Source organism: Palaemon carinicauda, chromosome 41, assembly GCF_036898095.1.
Source record: "Palaemon carinicauda isolate YSFRI2023 chromosome 41, ASM3689809v2, whole genome shotgun sequence".
Classification (NCBI taxonomy): domain Eukaryota; kingdom Metazoa; phylum Arthropoda; class Malacostraca; order Decapoda; family Palaemonidae; genus Palaemon; species Palaemon carinicauda.
The window spans coordinates 39,111,574-39,132,195 of record NC_090765.1 but is presented as its reverse complement, the minus strand read 5'-3'; the positions used below and the strand labels follow the sequence as shown (position 1 = coordinate 39,132,195).

General features: G+C 41.1%; 1 protein-coding gene across 1 annotated transcript in view; it reads right to left on the bottom strand.

The window, feature by feature from the left end:
• Nucleotides 1-6,028: 6,028 nt before the first annotated feature.
• LOC137632533 (kelch-like protein 30) overlaps nucleotides 6,029-20,622 on the bottom strand; it is a 57,960-nt gene continuing 43,366 nt past the window's right edge. The window contains exons 9-10 of the mRNA XM_068364510.1: nucleotides 10,923-11,132; nucleotides 6,029-6,774 (exon numbers count right to left, since the gene is read on the bottom strand). Coding sequence (XP_068220611.1) covers nucleotides 6,356-6,774; nucleotides 10,923-11,132 — 629 coding nt within the window. The 3' untranslated portion in view covers nucleotides 6,029-6,355. The remainder of the gene's footprint in view (nucleotides 6,775-10,922; nucleotides 11,133-20,622) is intronic.

The following is a 20,622-nucleotide window of genomic DNA, read 5'->3' as shown; positions in this document are numbered from 1 at the left end:
ATGCATGCTAGTACTACGCACTCTGCTCCTCACAGCAAGTCTACATCTACAAGTACACCTGTTAATCCTGTAACACTATGCGCATTGCTGCTCCTAGCAAGTCTAACAAAGGCTAGTGATGCCTTTTCAACATGTGCTACCTCATTAACATGTACTGCGTGCAGGTAGACCAATACGTAGAGGTAGTATTTGACCTATCTGTGCAAAGTGATGACATTGCGTGCTATCGGTACTCACCTCACTAACGCTCGGCATCTATCAAAAAAAAAAAAAAGAGTAGGTTTTCCCTCTCATGTCGATCTCCCCGTTAGACAAGTCGACAGCACCCCATTCCGAAGGGAAGACTAGCATAGACAGGGGCGCGAGTTGCCATCTTCTCGTCCCCTTCATTTCGAAGCGACTCTTCCTAACCCAAGAAAGCAAACACAAGTAGCTCGACTGGAAACACTTCCGTTTTAGATGGATGCTCCTTGGTTTCTCAACCTTGTTAAGGCTTTGAAACAGGCGGTTTTGGGATGAACCACCAGTTCTCCAAAAGTTTCTTCACCTGGCAGTCCTCTCATCCCGCTGGAATCCTCTCTAGGGAGTGCAGGCCTGTCTGACCCTAGAAGCAGTAGCGATGCTAAGCAACCTCCTCATCTACCTCCTCCTAAGCCTTAGGTTTTGTCCAGGTATCAAGAATACCTAAAAACCAAGGCTCCTTCTGAACAAGACCCTGTCTGGGAAAGGTTAGGATTAATTCCTATCATTCGTAAACACAAGAGGAGGCAACAGAGGGCAAGCACTTCCCCTTCAGGGGATACCTTACATCCCTGTTTGAGAAGTGGTTCAAAATCTCCCGGGGAGATTACCTACACAGACAACTATAGGTTTTCGCTTATAGAATTGAGCCAGCCAGAACACTCACCCAAGACTGGAGGTTCCCCCTTCTGCCCCCTCTGAAGGAGCAAGACTTAAAGAGGCAGGAAAGGAGAGTTCTTCCCTTTTCGAAGGCTTCAACATCCGCCCAAGTGAAAGGAAACACACAAAAACGTTACCCAGGAATTGGCATTCTATGGATGAACATGAATCTTGAGGGGAACATTCATTGGTTCCAACATTTACCTCCGTAAGACCGGAGCATAGTGGTCCCCCCCTGAGGGCTCAATCCTTGGGTAAAAGGAACTCGGGTGACAACCTCGAGCCTCCTCTGGCTCCTATGGGTGTCAGCTCGGAGGAGCAAGAACCATTTAATGATAGCCCAGAACATACCGACAGAGCACTGCTGGCATCCCAGCCCGAAGATGTCGCCCCTGTATCTGAAGGATGTAGATCACTTCTTTCTCCAGGTTCTCACCTGTATTAGGAGGGTGAATAATCTAGGGCAGCCCGATCAGGTCCCGGAGGAGGGAAAGGACACAGTCATGAACCTCTACTGCGATATGCCAAAGCCCACCAAGACTAAGGTAGCCTTACTTTGGTCAAGGGGGGCTAAAGCCGCAAAGAAGAAAGCTTACGCCCAAATGCCAGGAACCTCCTGATCTCTTCATTTGGTCAACTCCTCTTGGTTACTTCCTCCACTGTAAGTCTGGCAGAGGAAGTACTATGAGATGGTAGAGAATGAACTGTCTCCTCTACCATTAGAACTGTCTCCTCTACCATTAGACCTGGCAATCCTACCTTTGACTTAGAAATCATCTTTGGCTAAGCTGGCACCTATACCAGTACATTTCTCTACGGGTTATGTTGCCAACATGGAGTGTTGCAAGATGTTCTTTGCAAGCCACTACATGACTTGATTTCTGGTTAGGGACAGTAGGCTTTCTTGTTAAACATGAGGATATCTCCACCCCTCGGGAAAAAAAAATCGCTGCTAGCATTCCTCCTCTCGGGAGCCTGAACTCTTGAGTTTTTGACGGAGAATGTTGTTAACCAGAGGGTTAACTGGGTTTTGAGATGTCGTGATGCAGTAGTCTCAAAATTCTAGAAGCAGGTCCCAAGGAGAGAGGCAATGAGGCTGCGTATTGCCCCCTTAGATGGCCCTTCACTGTTCCACGTGGAGGACATCGAGGCTGTCGCTGACAAATGGAGGAGGGGAAGTAAAGATTCCCTCCTCCAAAGGGCAATTGCCTGGCACTCCTTCTCAACAGTACCTCCACCACAGAGATCTTCTACCGCTTATGGTCAAGGGTTGAAGAAGAAGAGCTTCCAGGCAAAGCAATCTGCCCAGACGCAAGCCCCCAGACAGGTTTTCGAATGGTACCAGGAGGGGCAAAGCAGCCTGGAGAAACATGAGAGAGAGAGAGAGAGAGAGAGAGAGAGAGAGAGAGAGAGAGAGAGAGAGAGAGAGAGAGAGTGTGTGTGTGTGTGTGTGTACTCCTACCTTTCATGAACTCTCTCTCTCTCCCTCTGACCCTACATCCAACGATGTTGAATTCCTATGTAAGAGTATACGCGGAGGAATAGGCCGAACTCCAAACCATGCTAGAGAAGGACGCTCTCCAAGAGGTTCTGGAAGGATCCCCAGGCTTCTACAGTTGCTTATTTCTGGACGAAAAGGCTTCTCGGGGTTGGAGACCAGTCGTCGATCTCTCAACATTGAAGGGGCTCATACATCAGACCCCGTTCAAGTTGGAGGCAGTCTAAATGGCGAGACAGGCTGTCAGTTCCCAAAACTTTGATATCAGTAGACCTCAAGGATGCGTACTTCCAGATCACTATTCATCCATCCTCAAGGAGGTACCTAAGATTCACGTTAGAAGGAAAGATATACCATTTCAAGGTGGTGTGTTTCAACCTGTCCACAGCATCTCAGGTGTTCACACAAGTATTCACTCTAGTGCTCACGTGGCGGCACAAGAACGGCATTCGTCTGCTTCGATACCTGGATGATTGGCTGATTCTGGCATACTCGAGGGAGTTCCTTCTCCTCCATCGAGACAGAATTCTCAAATTTTGCTAATATCTGGGGATCATGGTAAATTACTAGGTCTCCCCTGCAACCATCTCAAGACTCAAAATATCTAGGAATAAGAATCAGTACCAACTTAGGCAAGATCTTTCTGTTGGAGGAACAAATAGAGAGACAGAGAGAGCCCAGATCTTTCTCTCGAGAGACAAATTGCCAGCCTATCATTGGCAAAGGCTATTGGTGCACTTAACTTCTCTAGAGAAGCTAGTCCCCAACAGTCGTCTCCACATCAAATCTCTCCAGCAGTAGCTGAAGACCTTTTGGTCTCAGCACTGATCCACTGAGTTTTCTGATATCAGTAGGTCAAGAGCAAAAGAGAGACCCAAAATGGTGGGTGTCAGTAACCAACCTAGATTTATTGCTCTTCACAAATGCTTCAAAAGAAGGGGGAGCCCCTCGCCTGTTGCACCTCACATTATCTGGAATGTGGTCCGAATCCGAACAGGAGCGTTACATATACTTCCTGGAAATGAGGGCAGCTTTTTTAGCCCTAAAGTACTTCCATCGGCTCCTTTCAGAGCACTCCATAGTGTCGATGAGCAACAACATGACAGCAGTGTCATGCATAAACAAACAAGTAGGTACCTTTCCACAGCCCTTATGCCCGCTGGCTGTAGAAATCCTCAGGTGGACGGAAAACAATTCGGTAGCCCTTGCAGCCCAGTTTACACTGGGCTAGGAGAACATGCTGGTGGACAATCTGAGCAGGAGTACTCGGATAGTAGGCTGCGAATGGTGTTTGAAACCATAGATAGCCAACAAAGTTTTGACTTTGCGGGGTTCGCCTATAATTGACCTGTTTGCAACCTCCTTCAACTGGAAGCTTCTGGTGTACTGCTCCCCAGCACCTGACCCACAGGTGTTTTGGCCTGACGCCTTCCAACTCCAACACCTGTGTGACGGGATGGTCGTCTATGTGTTCCCCCCTTCTGCCTAGTAAGGAGGCTCTTAATCAGTCAGGGCATCGCATGATCTGTGGATTACCCTAATAGATTCACGGTGGCATCATGCAGAATGGTTTCTCGACTTGCTGCATCTGCTCACAGACACCCCTAGAGAGCTCCCCACACTTCTCGATCTACTCGGACAACCACACGTAAAGATATTCCATCAAGCAATTCCATTACTTTGGCTTCACACCTGGAGGTTATCCAGCAACTGATCTGTGGATGACCCTAATAGAATCACTGTGGCATCATGCAGAATGATTTCCCGACTTTCTGCATCTGCTCACAGACACCCCTAGAGAGCTCCCCACACTTCTCGATCTACTCAGACAACCACACGTAAAGATATTCCATCAAGCAATTTCATTGCTTTGGCTTCACACCTGGAGGTTATCCAGCAACTCTACTCGCAAAGAAGGGCTTTTCAAGACCAGTTGCAAAGGGAATGGCAGGATACCTCTGGGAGTCATCTGCCTCTGTATATCAGGTAAAGTGGTCCACGACACTTTGTGGTTGGTGTCGTGGGCGAGTATCGCTCCTTTCAGTGCTACTATTTTAAGGATAGCTAGTTTTTACTGTACGTCGGGGAGGAAAAACTTTTAGTGTTGGCGGTTAAAGACTATCGCTCAGCCTTGAGCCTCGTATTCAAGCTGAATAAAGTTAACATTTCCTCCTCGATGGAATTATCTCTCAGCATATGAAATTTTTAGAGCACATGCCCTCAGAACTCAGACTACCTTCTTGGAATGTAGTGAAAGTCCTACGTTCACTGAAAGGAGCCCCTTACGAACCTCTTTGTCAAGCCTTAAAACGAGACTTGACCCTGAAGATGGTCTTCTTTCTAGCCCTGGTCTTTGCAAAAAGTGTCAGTGAGCTTCATAGTCTGTCCTGTGATGTCGCTCATTCAAGGGGATGGGGGCAGATGACACTCGGTTTCGTTCCAGAATTCGTAGCTAAAACAGCTTTAGAGGATCCTAGATTCGGGCCATTCATGATTGAGTGTCTCCGGTCTGTAACAGATGATTCTGATCAACTGTTACTCTGATCTGTAAGGACACTGAGGAGATATCTAAAGAGAACTGAAAGAGCTCACCCGCAGATAACAGGCTCTTTGTCAGCACGGGGAAGAATAAAAGGAAGATTGTGAAGAACTAAATTTCTTCCTAGACAAGGCAGGTGATTAAGAGAGCCATTCTTCAAGATCACTCTCATTTCAGCCACTGTCCCAGTGCCCATGATGTCAGGGGTATCAGTACTTCCTTGGCGTTCACAAAGAATTTCTCTATAGGGCAGGTATTACAAGCAGGATTGTGGAAATGACAAACGATGTTTACCGCCCACTACCTGCAAGACATAACCACAGGAACCCAGACATGTTCAACTTGAATCCTGTGGTGGCTGCGCAAAACGTGGTCAACTAACACCTCGGCTCCCTTGTAGGACGAGTAGTAGTTGGTTGAGGGCAGATGTTACCCTCAAGTAAGACTAGAATAAATGTGCGAGTAATTGGTAACTCCCTGCTTCATTCTCCCCTCTCTCAGTGCTCAGCTTCTGAGAATCTCTGCAAGCTGGCTTCCTTTTATATATATCTGTTGTGTCCCTGTCCTCCATGCGAGGTATAGTCGGGAAATGTCTAGGTTAAGCGAGTGATTTATCTCCAAGTTTACGCTAACCTGGTCCAGTCTCATTGCTAAATTCTACGCTACCACCAATTGGCCAGGCTTGCATCCTTACAGATCACAAGGTGTCAGGGTTTTCTCTAAACAGCTCGTACGTCGCATAGAGAGAGATTTCAGGAAAGTCGCCAGCCAGTTGGGCTGGAACTTCCACCCACCATAAGATGAGTTTCTTGTGTAATGTTTGTTATCTAGTGCCGGAACAAATGACAAATTTGAAATCATTTGTATTTTTCCCACTTACCCCAGACTTCCTCCCACAATTGCAAAGTGACACTGTTTATTAGTGCTGGTGTGAGCGAGGTGGTGAGCTACCCCTGCAACCTCCCCTCCCACTAACTAGCAGAGGGTAGTTACACCTAGCAAAATTTTAAAGGCTGGTTTTAGTTATCGCCAAAATAATACTCCTATGTAAAGAGCTTCAGGTTTGTAAAGTTAGGAAAAATACAAATTTGTCACTTTGATGCAAATTAGCTTTTATTTTTTTCTAATATCTATGGGTCTGGAAGCAAGAGTCGATCAATGTGAGCTATACAGAGAATGTGCTTTGTTGCACAATATAGCTGAAAAATAACATGAGAAACTCTCTAAAAGACAGATCAACATTCTACAAAATTAAAAAGAAAAAAGTAACAACAAAGAAAGCAACATGAAAAGTTCTTGAACTTGTAATAAAAATAATTTTAAAAACATAACTGATCTAAATTTATCACATCAATGTAAAAGGAATGCTAAGGAGTACAATAGAAACTAAAGTAATGAGATCAGAGGTAGTACTTACACTAAAGTTTCATAAGAGGAAAACACCCTAATGAAAACGTGACATCTGCAGGGCATTTAGTTGTAAAAATATGAGGCCCTTGATCCCCTTCCTTCCATACCTCTCTAGAAGCAATAACTTTCTTTGTTACTTTCCTTGGTATACTGTGTTGATCTGCAACTGAGCTATCTCCCCTATCCTCACTACTATAAATTTGTTCATCAATTTTTCTACCAGAAGCTGCAGTATTATTTAGATTTCCCAGATCATCCTCAATGTCTAATACCTCAATTACATGGTAATCTAAGTCGTCATGGGTAAAGCTATATATTTTTCCATCAACAATGCAAACATTAATTGGAGGAGCAAGGAAGTATCCATACTCTACCACATTTTGGCCTTCTTCTGGAGAGTACTTGTATACTTTTGTTGAACAGTTATCTGAAAGTATAATAACTATCATTAGTATTGTCACAATACCAGAGAGAATATATAATATGCAGTGATCAAATAACACTATGGGTTCAATGTACCAAAAATGACATGCATCAGGGCCATAGTGTTAAAAAGTTTAAGGTATTTTGTGAAAAATGTAAAATGGAACATTTCAGTTTCACAATCCATGTCCTTATTATATATCTCAAATCATAGAAGTTTACTACACATTTTATGCCTGGTAAAAATGGAATTTTAATAATAAAATCTATTTACTTCCATACTCGCTTCATGTTCATATTGCTTCTCTCTCAAAGCTTGGTTAATATTGTTTACCCAAAAATATGAAAATTTACATTTTCTTTAATTTCAAAGGCTTGGTGGTTCAATTCTCAGATTGCTTATTTGAGAGAATCAGTATCTTCTGAAAGAAACTTAGGATTGATGTGGTATTAGATCATCTGTGACACACTGTTAATATACAAATAGCTGTACTTTATGATAAAACCCTTACATTCTAACTCACTCAAGTAGTCAACTACTGTACAGAAATTCAGTGGCTACTTTCCTCTTGGTAAGGGTAGAATTAACATTTCAGCTATGATAAACAGCTCTTCTAGGTTACAAAGCATTCCCTATCTGACCTGAAGGGAAACCAAGACTAGACAACATTGGTTTGATTTTGGAGTGCCCTTCTCTTAGAAGAGCTGCTTATCATAGCTGAAATGTTTCTTCTACCCTTACCAAGAGGAAAGTAGCCACTGAACAATTCCTGTACAGTAGTTGACTACTTGAGTGAGTTAGAATTTTCAGTATGCTTAGTGCTGTAATTAGACAGAGTGCTTCCTGAGTAAGGAATTTTATTTGAAGTAGGGATCACTTGTCCCACTGATATCACAGAATCCAAAAATTATAATTCTAACCATGTAGCATTCATAGTATAGTCACAAACACTGTATGACACACCCACTGCCTCGCATAGTCATTATGTATTAGCATGAAACAGAGCTCAAAGAACTCGCATCCCGTGGATAAAGAATAAAGCTTTGTTTGCCATCAGCTCTAATTCCCTTAGCAATGCACGATAGCCAGCAAAAGACTGAAAAATTATATTGGTTTATGAAATGTCCTTTTGGATGATAAAAGAAAGCCTTAAAACTTCTCTTGAAACTGATCAGATGAAATGTTTTGGTATTCTTTATCCACAGCCTGGAACATGAATTAAGAAGTAGCTAAGTGCAAAGTGGCTATTACCTGAATATAGAAGTAAATCTGTCTCATCTAAAAGCTGACTGCAAAGGAAAACATTCTCCAGACTTGGTAACAGGACCTCCTTTAGAAGTGAAATCAACCTATAAACTGTTACAAGGTTACAGGTCAGGAGCCTTTATCAACGAGAAAAAGTAGACTTGAAAGTCTCATAAGAATGATGCTGGTAATTCCTTGCAGAGATAAAGTCTGATAATTGTGGATTAATGGTAAAAATAAATGTCTCTTGAAATCTAGCATCGCTAGAATTGTATAATTTCTTTGAGGCATTAAGGAGCTATGGCCAATCAGTTTTGAATAGTAGTCACACCAGATACTATGTCCTCAACCAAAGTCCTGGGAGAGGAACCCACCATACTCACCCACCCACTCAATCAATCAAAATTCTGCCAAAATGTAGTAAACAAAATTCATCTCTATATATTTACCTTTGGAGTTGGAAATTTTTATTTGGTTGCTTAGATAATCTGTTTTTGGGAGATTAACATTAGAGACAGGCAAAGTCAAGTTAATCTAAGGGATAGGTATGCAGATGGTAATACACTTGGGGCTCAAAGAGATGTTGCAATAAAAATTTACTACCACATACAGAGTGATATGTATCTTAACTGCCTGAAAGATAATCTTTTTTATTTAGGTGTTGGTATAAAATTATTTTTGGGTATATTTTATATGAAAAGGAGGAAAAAAAGATCAAGGGAGAGAAGGAAGGAAAGGGAAAGGACCATATGTTGTCGCACTGAATTGCCCATTGGGTTCTAGTGCTTGGATGTTTGTCTTCTATGATGATGACAGTGAGGATGGCTGCAATTGCATTCACTTCAGTATCAGGGTAGAATAGAATGGCTTACCAAATGAACTGGAGCAGCAATAAAACTTAAAAGATTAAAAATGGGCAAAAGTAAAGGTGATATTCTAGTTCAGAAGTGCCTATGGAAGTGAAGGGACCAGCTGTATTAGTACTGTAATCTGCAATTGTGGAGGCCCAAAATTGGGAAATTTGAGATTTGAAATCACAGATTGACATTTGATTCTATACACTGGCACCACAACTGCATATTAATGCTATACTGTACAGTATTTACCCATGGGATAGCAGGAGTATATCTCAAAGCCCCAGGAATAGGAGAGGGACGTAAAGAGAGGAAAAGTGTCTAACTTGACCATATTCAGACCACTTGTTTAGTACCTCGGTTTCTGAGTAAGTGAATACAAACAAATTGGTATGTGGGCATATGAATTCAAATCAGTTTACAAACATAATGGTCTGCAAGCAAAATTTTCCCTTTTCATTTCCCCTTATTAGAAACTGTTGAAAGTATTTCATCTCGGAATAATGGTCCTTGTTCAGTAAAAGATGTTTAGTATATTTTGAACAAACTATACATGTTGATAGTGCCCTAAATTGACTATGTGAGGTTAAAATGTCAATTTAGCCTCTGTTCAAAAGGTATTGTATTTTCTTGTTGAAGGTTTTGGGCTATAACACTTGCCAAGTTTGAATCCAAATCTTCTATAATCCTTGAAGGTTAAGGTTCTATATATTAGGAGTAAATCTACATCTCTTTGATTTTTGCAGAAAAATTTCTTTGGAAAGAATTCTTGAGAAAGTTCAATAACATACAGATTTGATGTTAAGTGGTCATTATCTTGAGGAATACAGTATTGACTTGCTTATTAAAGATAATTGGTCTCTCTGGGTCATACAGTGACTGCTGCTGTGGCCTTCTAAATTGTTCAAATGAAATTAAGTTCAAACAAAATTAAGTCACAGATTTTTTTTCTATTGTCAAATATGGTTGACCTATTGAGTCGGGCATTCTAATTAGGCAAGTCATTTCCTCCACTGTCATCCCACACTTTCAGTGTACGGGAGTCAGCAATATGAACATTAGGAAAGGTTCAAAGAGAATTTTAATAATGAACGTTTTCATTTCTACACTTGCATCAGGTGTTCATATACATACCCACCCACACCTCCCCACTGAATTGTGATGTCAAGGAATAGTGAATACTTTCAACTTCGAAACTGAAGAATGGGGATCTCTTAGCATACTACTTACCATTACTTATTACTTTGCATGGGGCATGTGCCTTTTGAAATGAAGGAATACAGATAAAAAAAAAAATAGTTTGGAAAATAAACATTGATAAACCAAGCCTCTGGAGAAGAAGCAATATGAACATCATTTGAGTAAAGAAATAAAAGTTTTTTTTTATTAAAATTCTCTCTTTACAAGAATTTATTACATAATGTACCACCCCAAAATGCTTGCTCATTATTACTTGAATGAAATTACTTCAAAGCGGAATAACATAATAAAACTACAATGGTACCTATATTTAATGGGGAATAAATTGGCATTTACTTGAAGGATACAACAAAACGACCTTATATGTTTTAGCTGCCAAGGAGGAAACACAATGACAATAAAAATAAATGGAACCATATTACAATGTTTTGGACAATAAAACAGAAATAAGGAAAATGCACAAAATGGATGAACTGAAGGAGTATTTTATGAGTGAATAAATGACATGGAGTAAAGCCAATGATGGTAACATTTAACTTCAGAACTGAAAGATGGAGCTAATTAGGAATGAGAGTGGAAGAGGTGTTCTTGACATAACTAGTTTATAGTTTTGTGAATATAAACTAACTGATTTTATGTTAAAAAAAGTAACATGAACTAGTGATTCACCTAATATATTTTTTGAAAATATAGAAAAGTATTTATAAATTTTAAAGTTAACAGCTTCTACTACTGTACTACAATCTTCTCACGTTTTCTTAATAGTGAATTAAATAAGTGGTTAGAGAACATGAATAGTTGTAACACATGGTAATATATATAAGAATGTAAATAATTCAATGTCTCACTTACCTATCAAATAGATGTGATTTTTCCAGGCGAGGGCTGCTCGATATCCATGTTTAGTTGGTGACATTAAAGGTATTGCTGACCATTTTTTGGTTGATGGATAATAAGTTAAGAGCTGCATCTCATGAGTAAACACCATCACTCTCCCTTTGAAAGCACATGCAGCTCCATTGCTAATGCAGTGGGGCATATCAGGGCAAGATAGCCACTCTCCTAAGACAAGAAATTAGATTGCAATTAAAGAATGTTAATAGAGTATACAAGAATTAGGTTTGATTCCAGAGAACGGCTAGTCACTCACAATTTCCTCATTATTACATTTAACATCAGTTTTTCTTTTTACAGTTAAACGTGTAATGATTGATTGCTGTCTACCATCTCTAGTCATGCGCATACTGACCAACATTGATGATCACCATGAATCACATGCAGGTAAGAAAGCATATTCATCTTGAGATTAAATTTTATATTAAATATTTTTTTGGCAAGTTGATTACACTATAGTCATTCCTCCTCAACATAGTCTTTTGAAACAATATATAAAGCATTTTGAGGAGTGCCATAACTTTGATATTCCATACTACAGTACAGTAATGCTGTAATTGGCCAAGTAATTAACTAAGATGTTAAGACAATAACTTTATCAGTTTTGTACATGTAAGAAAAAAGATTAGTTAATTACACATGCACATTGAACCAGTATACTGTATTAAGTAAATTTTCTAGCATTTTTAGAAACATCTGGGAATAAAATGTGAAGAATTAGCACATTTTCATTTTGATGTCAGCTTTTGCAAAACTATTAGAATCTCAACATCAACTGAAAGTTTGGTTAAGGAAAGGTAAATGGAATGGGATAATGAGTGACCTGATGTTGAAAGGAGTACACGGATACAATGCTAACTTGGAAAAGGCTTTGATAACTTACAATGTCTCCAAAACAGTCACAGCGTAAGCCCATGGGATCTGGATTATTACACATAAATAATCAAAACATGTTTGAAACACCAAAATTTCATAGGCCTAGTCATAATGTACTCATAACATAACATGTAATAGATACCTCAACATGTACACTTACTATCTTTTAAGACCACCATCCAACCAAATATAAATTATTTCTTTGAACTGACCCTGATGCTCAAATTGTTTTTGTCTTAGGAAGCTTGGAATGTTAACATTACTCCGTAAAGTAAAGAAATTTCCTATTTTCTTCCAATACATTGATGCCTCCAATAAAGCAATGAGACCAGCCCCTAACAATAGCATCATGTCGTATGGATTCTTCAGTCTAAAAGTTGACATGGGACAACAACAATGTGTGCTCTTCTGCTACAGATGTTTTTATACAGTACTTATATATTTTAGTTTCTAAGATGTCTCCTCACGATATTTTAGAAATCGCTGCGTTGTTGTGCATGAGAATTTTTTTATGATAATGATCATCCTTCACTTTGTGTCTTGTGCCGGGAACAATTTTTTAATCAAAGAATCTTGTGAGGAATGGGTAGGCCTCACTGTTCCTTTTTCGGAAGTGTTTCAAGATGAGATTAAAGTTCACAGCATAAAGAAGCTTACTTTTAGTTCAAGAGAAATCCAGAACAAAGCTAGGCTATTTTTTCATTGAGAGAATGATGTCATTGCCCCTCCAACCTTTAAGTTTGCTATGGCCTTGTAAGTTAATTTTGAGTCATGAGTTTACCGTATTAAGTTTGTCATTAAATTTGTTTTGTGGGAACTCTGAAAGCCATTAAGTTATAAATTCAGGGTAATTTTTTAGGCCAAACCTGCCTGTTTCAAACCCTTACCTAGCTTAACTCCTCAAGTGGTGGCTAATGGTTCTAGTGCATCATTCAGTTAGGGTTCTGGTTGTATTGGCACCTCCCAGCTTCGCTTCCTAAAGTAGGTGCCTTTAGACAGCGGCTGATCCCTTATTTGCCGAGATGTTAGTCTGGATATCATATTACTCCTCTTGTTAAGATAAACCCCCTTTAAGTTTCCTTTCACTTTGGGGTTAGTATGGCAAATCCTAGGATGCTCATAGGCCAATCTGTTTTTGTTAAAGATTTACTAAAACTGTTAAATTCCTTCCTGTTTGATCGGCTATAGGCATTGTTCGCTTACAAGCTTGGCCACTAGTTCATTACAACTTTTCTCTTACAGAGTAAATATAAGGAGTCTCTTAATCAAATATAGTACACTTCGGTTCCCATGCAGTTTAGTAACCTTTACAAATTTATTTGGTTGGTTTTTGTATAATTACATGTGTAGCAAAGGGATTAATTTTTTTTGTTACCAAATATAAACTAGTAATTAGGTGATAAAGTAATTTTTAAATATTTAACTTAGCCGGTGAATATATAATAGCTGAGCCTCCGGCGGCTCGACAGAAAAAACACACAAAAACTCGCGAGCGATCGCTATGAAGGTTGCGGGTGTGCCCACTAGCGCCAACTATCGGCCAGATACCGCATATACATGTAAACAGACCCAATTTTTCTCTGTCGGCCTTAACGACAAGACGTATCAATACTCGCTGTATAACCTGGAGTTTTCTCAACATATCTGGTGAAGTACTTCCTTTTGGTTTGAGCTTTCGCAGTGCAGGTGTTTTATCTTCAACTTAAATCTTGAACTTGTTTTTGGATAGATTTAATTTTTGATGACTTTGGATTGTTTTTTGGACTTTCTTTGACTTTTAAATGGCCGACCCTTCCCTTAGTACGGAAGTGTGTTTTAGGCTTTTAGCAATTATCTTATCACGTTATAAATTGTTGTTGTTAACTATATATTTTATATCTCAACCGCCTTTATTAGGCCTCTTCGATTAGCTTTCCATTTATAATAAACATCAAGATAAATTTTAATGATTTGTTTATATGCGACCTTTCCTATTCCTCCTCTAATCCGAGAGTAGGCGGTCCTAACTTGGAAACCGAAGTTAAACAACGTTGAGCCCTTTCAATCGTAAATAACTTTTACAGAGCAAATGATTTAAAACTTATTAAATAATTATTTTTTAGTAAATATTTTATGAAAGATTTTCTTTGAATAGTCTTCGTACTGTTTCAAAGATGAACTAACGTTTAGTTTATTTATGCTACGCAGTTTGCGCTCTATCGTTACGATAGAGAGAGAGAGAATCACGGTTTCACTTTGCAGAAAGAGTAAATCGATTCTGACGTTTTGTTCTTTCTTCTTTCAAACTTAAATGTTTTAAATACTATTTTAAAGGAACTTGTTAATTGAAAAACCTTTCAGTTTTTTCCTTTGGTCAAATAACCTGTTTATTGACGAAAGGTAAGTGGGCTCTTCTCTTCGGTGCGAAATCAAGAGAGAGAGAGAGAGAGAGAGAGAGAGAGAGAGAGAGAGAGAGAGAGAGAGAGAGACGGAGAGAGAGAGAGGAAGAGAGAACGTTCCGATCTTTATTCTCGTCCCAAGCGAGTAACGTTGTTCTCGAGTCAGTTTTTTACTCTCGTCCCTAGTCTCTGTACGGGGTGAAAGGATAAAACGTTTTTAGTTTTTATTCTCGTCCCAAGGCACTGTACGGTGAGAGATTGAAAACGTAGTTTTGAATGAACTAGTGTTTAGTCTCCTTCCCAGCCACTGATCTTTTTATCTTAATATATGTTTACTGTTTTTTGCTTGTATTAATGTGCTTACATTATACGACTGATTTCGCAATTATAACCTTTTGATGAGGGTAGAATTGCGTGCTTCAGGTAGAAATCAGTTTTATTCATACCTAATGTGAATTGTTGTAAAATTCAATTTCAGTGAAGTAAGTGCAAAACAGAAAATCGTAGTGATAAAGTGATAATTGCGCAAAGTGTTATCAGTGTTGCGACCGAGGGTTCGTCTGTTCGTGCCTGTCGTTCACCTAGTCCGAGACCTCTTGCAAGCTCCCAAGCCCAGGGGAGAAGTAATGTCGTACGACTTATGGGTTCGAGAGGACTTGATCAGCGAACAGACGTTCCCTCTATGGTTTCAGGCGTGTCTCATCAACACCGCCCCTACCATAAGACGAGCGAGACGATTTTCTCCTCGTCATCTGAAGGCTTTTCGCATAAGAAACCGTGGAACAAGGTTTCGAGGCCCTTTAAGCGAAAGTCAGTCCTTTCAGGACAGGTCCAGCGTCCTAGTTGTAACCATTAGGACAGCTCTGACCCTATGCAGTCATCGGAAGACTGCTCGCCGCCTAAACAAAAGCGTAACACAGGCTCCGAGAGTCTTTTTGTAGGCAAGGTTTTGCAGTCACAGACGTTACCCTCGTCTCTTACCGCAACCATTCCCGTTGACCCTAAATGGGTTGTACGGCAAGACATGCAGAATAAGCTTGCTTCTCTTATGGAGGACTATTCTGTTGAGCAGGTTCACGATGATCCTCGCCGCTTAGCTGATCGAGATCTTGGCCGTCAGCCGCCCAAACGAGCCTTTGCTCGTCCTGTTGACATTGACGTTACAAAGTCACGTCAATCGTGTTTTGTAGAGCCTCACTCGATGCAGTCCCGTGTTGACTCTCAGCCGCTTGTGGACGTTCAGCCGCTGCCGCTTGCTCTTGTTGACGTTCAGGACGTTCACCAACCAGCAGAGTTGACTTGTTCTGACGTTGAGCGTCAAGCACCGCAGTCAAGAGTTGTTTTGACTGCTCAGTCTAAGCAGTCAAGGCAGTCTCGAGTTGACGTCGAACGTCCTCCCGCACCTGTTGTTGTTACTGGTCAGTCCTTTAAGCAGTTACATGACATAGCGTCCTTGACTGCTACTGATTGCTCCTTTACGTGTGGACTCTGCTTGTCAAGCATTGCCACCACGGCAGGTCTCTCCCTTGCTTGAGACTCGGCTATTGTCGGACAAGGTTCCTTCAGATGAGGAAGTTGCTGATCCCCCTCCTACTGATATTCCCTTGAGGACTCTGTCAGACGGAGAGGAGCCTAAAGCTGCTCAGCCCTCTATGGACTTTAAATAAATCATGCTGATTTTTAAGGATCTTTGTCCGGATCTTTTTGTAACTGCTGCTCCTCGTTCGCCTAAACGTCAGAGTTTACACTAGGCCTAGCTACTTTGAAGCCGTTGTTTTATAAGCTAGTGCTCTCTCGCTCTTCTAAGAGAGCTTTACGTTTGCTAGGCGACTGGTTAATCACCAGGAGGAGTTTGGGGAAGACAGCCTTTGCTTTCCCTACTTTTAAGCTGGCTTATAGAGCGAGAGTCTGATATGACACGGGAGAAGTTCTCGGCTTGGGAGTTCCTGCCTCTGCCCAGATAGACTTCTCAAACCTCATAGACTCTCCCTGGCGCCTGGCCATGAGACGCTCCAAGATTTTATGGTCGACTTCAGAGCTAGACCATCTCCTGTTAGGAGTTTTTTCGAGCGTTTGAAGTTTTGCTGTACAATTATGTCATGCATAAACAAGGCTTTCAGGGATGGCTCCAATGATCTGACAGCCACGTTCTCTGTAGGAACAAGTCCCTCAGGGATGGCTCCAATGATCTGGCAGCCATGTTCACTGCTGGAGTACGTAAGAGGCAAGTGCGCTCAATGTATTCATTGTCAAGACAAACTTCACGATGAAGTCTACCAGGCTGTCTTGACAGCATTAATGGAAGGCGACTGGATGGTCTCTCTCGACCTTCAGGAGGCATACTTCCACATTCCTATACACCCGGATTCCCAACCGTTTCTGAGGTTTGTTTACAGGAATGTGGGGTACCAGTCGAGCCCTGTGCTTTGGCCTCAGTCCTGCTCCTCTCGTGTTTACGAGGCTCATGAGGAATGTGGCAAAATCCCTCCATCTATCGGGGATCCGAGCCTCCCTGTACTTGGACGACTGGCTTCTCAGAGCATCGTCCAGTCTTCGCTGTCTGCAGGATTTACATTGGACGTTGAGTCTGGCCAGGGAGTTGGGACTTTTGGTCAACCTAAAAGTCCCAACTGATCCCATCCCAGATTATTCTATATTTGGGGATGGAGATTCGCAGTCCAGTTTTTTCGGGCTTTTCCGTCTGCCACCCGAATAGAACAAGCCCTGCTCGAAGTCTAACTAATGCTGAAAAGAGAACGTTTGTTCAGTCAGGAGTTGGAACAGTCTCGTAGGGACTCTCTCATCCCTGGAGCAGTTTGTCTCACTAGGGAGACTACACCTTCTGCCTCTCCGGTTCCATCTAGCCTCTCACTGGAACTAGGACAAGACGTTAGAGACGGTATCATTCCCAGTCTCCGAACCAGTAAAGGCATGCCTTAAATGGTGGGACAGCAATATCAGTCTGAGAGAGGGACTATCCCTAGCAGTCAAGAACCCAAACCACGTGTTGTTCTCAGACGCGTCGGATTTGGGTTGGGGTGCGACCCTGGACGGTCGGGAATGCTCGGGTCTGTGGACCTCAAGTCAGAAGAGCATGCACATCAACGGCAAGGAGCTATTAGCAGTCCACTTGGCCTTGATGATATTCGAAAGCTTCTTCGAAACTAAGTGGTAGAGGTCAACTCAGACAACACCACAGCTTTGGCGTACATCTCCAAGCAAGGAGGCACACACTCCTTCACGCTGCTCGAGATCGCAAGGGACCTTCTCTTATGGTCAAGAAATCGAGGCATCTCCCTGTTGACGAGATTCATCCAGGGGGACTTGAACGTCTTGGCAGACTGTCTCAGTCGGAGGGGTCAGGTGATACCCATGGAATGGACCCTCCACAAGGACGTGGGCAAGAGTCTTTGGGCTACTTGGGGTCAACCCACCATAGACCTCTTTGCCTCCTCGTTGACCAAAAGGTTACCAATATATTGCTCTCCAGTCCTCGATACAGAAGCAATCCACATAGACGCGTTTCTACTGGATTGGTCTCTTCTGGACTTATATGCATTCCCACCATTCAAGATAGTCAACAAGGTACTGCAGAAGTTCGCCTCTCACGAAGGGACAAGGTTGACGTTGGTTGCTACCCTCTGGCCCGCGAGAGAATGGTTCACCGAGGTACTTCAATGGCTGGTAGACTTTCCAAGAAGTCTTCCTCTAAGGGTAGATCTGTTACGTCAGCCCCACGTAAAGAATGTCCATCAAAGCCTCCCCGCTCTTCGTCTGACTTCCTTCAGACTATCGAAAGGCTCTCAAGAGCTCGAGGCTTTTCGAAGGAGGCAGCCAGTGCGATTGCAAGAGCGAGGAGAGCTTCTACCATTAGAGTATACCAGTCGAAGTGGGAAGTCTTTCGAGACTGGTGCAAGTCAGCATCTGTGTCCTCGTCCAGTACCTCTGTAGCCCAAATCGCAGATTTTCTTTTACATCTGAGAAAGGTTAGCTCCCTTTCAGCTCCCACGATTAAGGGCTACAGGAGCATGTTGGCTTCGGTCTTTCGACATAGAGGCTTAGATCTTTCCAACAATAAAGATCTCCAAGATCTCCTTAAGTCTTTCGAGACCTCTAAGGAACGTCGTTTGGCAACTCCTGGATGGAACTTAGACGTGGTCCTAAGGTTCCTCATGTCAGACAGGTTTGAGCCATTACATTCAGCCTCCCTGAAGGATCTCACCCTCAAGACACTTTTCCTAGTGTGCTTGGCTTCGGCTAAAAGGGTCAGTGAACTTCATGCCTTCAGTAAGAACATCGGCTTTTCTACAGAAAAAGCCACTTGTTCACTTCAACTTGGTTTCCTGGCCAAAAATGAACTGCCTTCTCGTCCTTGGCCTAAATCTTTTGATATTCCTTGCTTATCAGAGATCGTAGGCAACGAACTGGAGAGAGTATTATGTCCTGTTAGAGCTCTTAAGTTCTATTTAGCTCGTACTAAGTCATTACGAGGTAAATCTGAGGCATTATGGTGCTCAGTTAAGAAACCATCATTGCCTATGTCAAAGAATGCTTTGTCATATTTTATCAGATTTTTAATACGAGAAGCTCATTCTCACTTGAATGAGAAAGACCGATGTTTGCTTAAGGTTAAGACGCACGAAGTTAGAGCTATAGCAACCTCCGTGGCCTTCAAGCAAAATAAATCTCTACAAAGTATTATGGACGCGACTTTTTGGAGAAACAAGTCAGTGTTCGCGTCATTTTACTTAAAAGATGTCCAGACTCTTTACGAGGACTGCTACACACTGGGTCCATTCGTTGCAGCGAGTGCAGTAGTGGGTGAGGGTTCTACCACTACATTACCCTAATTCCAATATCCTTTTTAATCTGTCTCTTGAAATGTTTTTAATATTGTTTTTTGGGTTGTACGGAAGGCTAAGAAGCCTTTCGCATCCTGGTTGATTTGGCGGGTGGTCAAAATCATTTCTTGAGAGCGCCCAGATTAGGGGTTTGATGAGGTCCTGTTGTATGGGTTGCAGCCCTTAATACTTCAACTCCTGGGAGTCTTTCAGCATCCTAAGAGGATCGCTGGGCTTCGTGAGGAAGACAGACTAATAAGGCAGAGTAATCGTCTAAGTCAACTTCCTTACCAGGTACCTTTATATATTTGGGTTTTGTTATGATATAACTGTCAAAAACTCTAAGCATATACGCTGTAAACTTAATTAACTCTGGTCTCTACCCACCACCATGGGTGTGAATCAGCTATTATATATTCACCAGCTAAGTTAAATATTTAAAAATGATATTTTAATTATAAAATAAATTTTTGAATATACTTACCCGGTGAATATATAAATTAAAGGCCCCCCCCCTTCCTCCCCGATAGAGACCCAGCGGGATGAGAAAAATTGGGTCTGTTTACATGTATATGCGGTATCTGGCCGATAGTTGGCGTTAGTGGGCACACCCGCAACCTTCATAGCGATCGCTCGCGAGTTTTTGTGTGTTTTTTCTGTCGAGCCGCCGGAGGCTCAGCTATTATATATTCACCGGGTAAGTATATTCAAAAATTTATTTTATAATTAAAATATCATTTTTTGAATGTTATCTTTAGTTTAAAGTACGTAAATCCTAGACTAAAGGAAAGTCAAAGATGTTATTTGTTCAATTATGGAAAAAAATTATTATTATTATTATTATTGATATTATTATTATTGTTATTATTATTATTATTATTGTTATTATTATTATTATTATTATTATTATTATTATTATTATTATTATTATTATTAGCTAAGCTACAGCCCTAGTTGGGAAAGCCCAAGGCCTCCAGAAAAAAAAATAGCCAGTTAGGAAAGGAAATAAATAAACTATATAAAAAGTAATGAATAAAGAGTATAACATATTTTAAGATCCGAAACAATGTTGAAATAGATACTGTATGTCTCATATAAACTATGAAAAAGAGACTCTTGTCACCCTGCTCAACCATAAAAACATTTGCTGCAAGTTTGAACTTCTGAAGTTCCACCAATTCAACTGTCTGGTAAGGAAGATCATTCCACAATCTGGTCACACTGAGATAAAAATTTCTATAAGACTGTGTAGTACTGAGCCTTATGGTATAGAAGGCAAGACAGTTAGAACTAACTGCATACCTAATATTACATACAGGATGGTACAGTCTGGGAAGATCCAAATGCAAAGGATGATCAGAATTATGAAAAATCTTATGCATTTTAAACAAAGAACTAACTTAAAAACAATGCCAGAGATCAATATTCAGATCAGGAATAAGAAATTTAATAGACAGCAAGTTTTTGTCCAACAAATTAAGATGAGCATCAGCAGCTGAAGACCAGACAGAAGAATAACACTAGAAGCAATATGGAATGAAAGAATTAATTAAAACTTTTCAA